The sequence below is a fragment of the Eurypyga helias genome, unplaced genomic scaffold (genome assembly GCF_000690775.1).
Source record: "Eurypyga helias isolate BGI_N326 unplaced genomic scaffold, ASM69077v1 scaffold47806, whole genome shotgun sequence".
Classification (NCBI taxonomy): Eukaryota; Metazoa; Chordata; class Aves; order Eurypygiformes; family Eurypygidae; genus Eurypyga; species Eurypyga helias.
In genome coordinates, this window is record NW_010258344.1 from 1 (window position 1) to 5,015 (window position 5,015).

Genomic DNA, 5,015 nt, shown 5'->3' on the forward strand with positions numbered 1-5,015 from the left:
CTGTGCTGGGGCGTGAGGGGGAGGCTGGCAGCCATGCTGCCCGGGGCCAGCTAAGGGCTTGGCTGTGCACCTGGGCAAAACGGGGTGTGTGCAGTCAGCACCTAGATGCAGATCAACCTTCTTCACGTTTTCATTTTAACTACAAGTCCCTTGGTCTCCCTGTCTGTAAAAGGCTCAGGACTGTGTTATTTTATGCTAGCCACCCCTTGCAACGCTCATCCGCTTCAAGTTAGCAACACGCATTGCTGTGGTCTCCGGGCCCTGGCGCAGTGACTATTCCTCCTGCAGAGCCTGCTGAGGAGTTACCTTACGTGGATCGACCAGCCCCTGCAGGGGCCTACAAGGGTGCTGGGAGAGGACATTTTACAAGGGCCTGTAGTGATAGGACAAGGGGTAATGGGTATAAATTGAAATCAGGGAGGTTTAGATTAGGTGTCAGGAAGAAATTCTTCACAGAGAGGGTGGTGAGGCACTGGAACAGGTTGCCCAGAGAAGCTGTGGATGCCCCATCCCTGGAAGTGTTCAAGGCCAGGCTGGATGAGGCTTTGAGCAACCTGGTCTAGTGGAAGGTGTCCCTGCCCATGGCAGGGGGGTTGGAACTAGATGGTCTTTAAGGTCCCTTCCAACCCAAACCATTCCATGATTCTATGGCCGGCAGGGCAGTGTCCTGGCTATTCTTCGGCCAGTGAAGTCAAACCCATCCCCATCACAGAGGAACAGCATTTCTGCGAGGGACTGGCTCACACCTCCTGAGACATACAGCTCAAGTGCTTCTCAGTGTATAAAGGTTTTGCTTAAAATGATAAAGAATACATAATGACCGAGGTTTTTTTCGTTGCTGTTTTAGACAAGTGATGGAGCAACAGCAACAGCGCCAGGAATCCCTGGAAAGAAGAACCTCTACCACAGGCACGTATCAAACCAAGCAGGTAGACTCTCTCCCTGCTTGTCTCCTCTAGCTGTAGTTGGGGTTTGCGTGGTGCTGTGCAAGAGCTAGACTGCTAGAAGTGGTTACAGTTATGATTAGACTTTAAAGCATTTTCAGCTAGGGACTTAGGTGCATTTGGGCATGGTTGTGCTGTTTCACACAGGCTCCAGTCTGGGACATGCAGGTGGAGCCAGGCAGGTTTTGCACTTGGCAAAGCCTGTACAGCTGAGGGGGATTTTAGGTGTACCAAGGGGGCCTGGCTGTGCTTATTCCACACCCATGAGGAGTAGCACAGGCACCGGAAGAGTGACACCGTGTTTCCAGGGTGTGCTGGCACAAAGGGGTGGCTGATCTGGATATGCCAGGTCAGATGCTCCCTATGGCTCTGCAGCACAAAGCAAACTGCAGCACAGAGGAAAATATAGCTCTAGATGCTCATCAGTGGGGATTTTGTGGTCATGAAGTGAGGAGTCTTCTGTGAGCTTAATGGAAAAAATATATATATTTAATGAGCTTACAAAAATCTTCTGTAACATATTAAGTTGCACTAAGCTGAGAGAAGAGGTGACAGGAATAGCTTATAACTACAAGGTACATTTTTGCCTCTCAGAAAGGAGGCAGAGCAAGCAAGCTGAGATGGCCATCTTCTGTCTAGGCTTTTGTTTTGGGGAAGTTTTTCAGTTAATCTGGCCACATAAGTGAAATGTTTTTCCTCAGCTGGTACAACTTTGTAGTTTTTGACTTGAAACCAGCTCAGACATACACACATACCTTAGTCAATGCCACTAGTCATTGGACTCTGTTTTGGCAAAGGTTACTGTGTGCTATTCTGCATAGGGAACATAGCCAAAATCCTGCCTAGGCATTCGCAAGGAGCAGGACATGGGTCCTGAGGGCTTCTGGCTGTGAGGTGGCCACTGCTGTGATCAGAACGTCCCTTGCAGCTGCCCCTGCTGCAAGGGTGATGCTCACGATCCTGACTCAGCTTCACGCAGGGCTTGGAGGAGCCTCACTGGCACGGGAGCATGCAGCCCTACCCGTGCTGCCAGGGTCCTGCTCCGCACAGCCCTCCGCTTCTGCCAGGGGTTGCAAACCCACAAGCCGGTGCCTGCACCATCTCCTCTTTGCTTTATTTGAGTTTCTGCTTGCATTTACTTTGCGGTTCCTTTTTCTCCATTCCTCTTTGCTTTGGTTTTGTTCCTTGCCAAGTACCCATCTTACTCTTTTCGTTTGTCTTTTCTGTTCTTTTAGCTTCCACCCTTCCGATAAGCGTGTGCTCTTTCCCCTCTCAGCCCCAGCCGCCTCCTCCTGCCTGCAGGGACTGCAGTGCTCCTGCCACTGGTGCTGGGCCTTCCCCTCCACTGCATGCCAGCGCTACCTCTTCGGCATCTGCTGTCTCCAGTCCCGCTAGTCAATCCTCTTTCAGATCCCTGCGGAGAGCCAGAGATTCCCCGCAGCTCCTGCACAGGCACTCGGCCTCTGAGCTGCCAACGGCCCCAGGTTCCTCCCCTCCGGCCTGCCCAAACCGCAGGACCATAATGCCAGACATCAGGCGAACCTCACTGTCTCCACCGCCTCCCCATCCTTCCCACCTGCCCTTCGCCTCTCACCAGCCTCTCAGGCGCTCTTCTCTTTCCTGCTCTCCTCGGTCTTCCGCTTGCCCCCCTCCCAGGGGTGACGTTCTGCAGCCACGTGCTCCCACCATCCTGCCTGTGATTCCTGTCCTGCCTGACAGGGTGAAGGGACCCACGGATAAAGCAGGCCAGGAGAGCTCAGCAGACGTCCTTCTGAATGGCCATCCTGAAGGACAAATTGCGTTAGGCCCCTCTGGGACCCTGGTGAAAAGCATGGATGGGTCCTTCTTTCCACACTTAGGAGCTGCACCCTCCTCCCTGCTGCCCACCGTCGCCAGCCCCCCTAGCTCCTTTGGCCAGGCTCCCTCCCCATCCTCCCATCCATCATCTCGTCCTCCACAGCAGTGGTGTCAGCCCATGTCACACTGTCTTCCATTGCCTCCCCCGTACGCTGCTGTGTCTGAGGTGACTGCCCAGGAGGACCCCTCCTTACATGACTTCATCAGCCATTGCCCACTTGAGTAAGTACTGATTGTGAATGAATGAGTTGCGACCTGTGTAAAGCCTGAGCTTTCAGCTGGTTACAAGGCCCCGCTGGACCTGCCTGTGACCGCTAGAAAAAGGACTTGAGAGGCCCAAGGCTACTCCTGCTGCACATGATTTCTGAAATCAAGGTGGAAAAGAATCAAAATCACTCAGGACTGGTCCAGGGATCTTCCAAGCTAAAAGCAAGGCAAAAAGCAAGGATTACAGGACCCAAGGCGCTGAGGCTGGGTTGCTGCAATGCATATTCTTACTCTGTTAGCCCAGAGGGAGTTGTTTATCATTCAGCGGAGTCAAACTGCGTTTGGCAGTGAGCTTCCTGCAAAGCCTCTACTCAGCTGGTCCAGACGTAGCGGAAGGGCTCTTCCGCAGGTAGCGGAAGGGCTCTGCCGAAGCTGGAGGCCAGGTCTGCAGTAGACTTCGTGTCTGTGTAGCACTATTCGTAGAGGTTGTGATTTTCTTTCTTGAGTGGTGTTTCTGTTACCAGCAAAAGCTATAACATAGATTTTGTTAGAGTTACCCAGAATCCCCTGTGCTTGTGGAATTTATTTCATCCTAGAAACTCTGCTTTCTGGTTTGAACTGCATTTACAGCTGAAGGCTTGTCGCTGTAACTATCCCAGCCAACCTTTCTCGTTGCAGGCAGACGAAGAGCTTGGGTCTGCCCCTTTGCACGCGGTCTTGATTTCTAGTGCTCCTCTGAAGAGTCTGAACACTTATGGGCAGTGCCCATTTGCAATTCAGATGATACGTTTTGTGACTTGGATCCGTCCCTGTTTACAACCACACATAATGCTTAAATGATGTGCCTAGAAAGGGAAGAAAACAGACGCTTCCTTTCACTTTCGACGAAAAAGATTACAGCAACCACTGGAGGCTCAGTCCTTCAGCTGATACAAGTCCTTGAAATCCAGTTAGTTCAATAAAGTTATTTTAAACTCACATCAGTCCATTATTTTGACTCAGTTCAATTTTTGCCTCAGGCTGGCCTCTAATTAGGTGGGTGTAGTTTTGCAATTACAATTAACTGTACCCACAATGAATTACGAGCCATTATGTTCGTGAACCAACGAGGGCCTGAAACATTGAAAGTATTTCCAATAGCAGCTATGGTTCATTTCAAGAATGGAATCAGGGAGTGTGAAATAATGGCAGAATTAACCACAGAAATAGGGCAGCATTGTAAAAAAAACCTAGATAAGAAGAAAACCAGGCTGCCAACGTTAAATACTGTTTCCAAATGTTCCGTAGTCACAACCCGCCCGTCTTTCAAAATAGCACTTACTGAACCACTGAACCTGTGATTATGTAGCAAGAGCAGCCTGTTCTGAGTGTAAGGTGGGGAAGTACCCTGGGAGAGGCGGATTCGTTCAGCTGCCCCCTTAGGGACAGGCAGAACGCTGCAGCAGGACTACCCGCCATCAGTCCCTCCAACAGGCTGCTGCTCCGAGGAGCTTTGCTGAACCTTGGGGTGCGTGGAGCTGGATGCTTCCCCCGCTCCTTTGCAAGGCTGGCTGAGCCCCCCATGTTTTCCATTCAACAGACAGAAGGACGTGTTGTTGTAGCCTGTGATTCCAGTGCGAAACTGATGTTGACCCAAGTCCGTGGTGTTGGCTGATGGAGTTAATTATCTCCGTGTGGAAAGCCATGCACAGAGCAGAAGGTGGCACTTACAAATGGGGAAGCCAGGAAGAAGAGGAGGGAGGAGGCTAATTTATCAGTAACAGGGTATTGCAGGAGGACACAACTGTAGTCGGTTGACCATTGGTGCAACCAGCGTTTCCCATTCCTCTGCGTTCTTGGTGCTTCCTCGTGCTGCTCGCTCACCGCGCAGTCAGGTCATGGCCCTGAGGACGTGGCTGCGCTTCACGGCTAATTCGTATTCTCTGCATTCCAGGCCCAGCGCTTCCACCTGGTCATCCCAGTGGCACTGCTGGAATCCCTGCTTCGTCCGGGGGGCCCCCACCTCCG

At 51.6% G+C, this 5,015-nt stretch overlaps 1 protein-coding gene across 1 annotated transcript; it reads left to right on the forward strand.

Moving 5' to 3' along the window:
* Window positions 1–847: 847 nt before the first annotated feature.
* Window positions 848–3,023, forward strand: LOC104511596 (ena/VASP-like protein; the record flags this gene model as incomplete). Its single annotated transcript, XM_010154283.1, is given in 4 exon segments — window positions 848–929; window positions 2,221–2,334; window positions 2,617–2,972; window positions 2,974–3,023. Coding segments are annotated over 4 exon segments (602 nt in total), but the record flags the coding sequence as incomplete, so codon positions are not given.
* Between the last annotated feature and the right edge of the window lie 1,992 nt (window positions 3,024–5,015).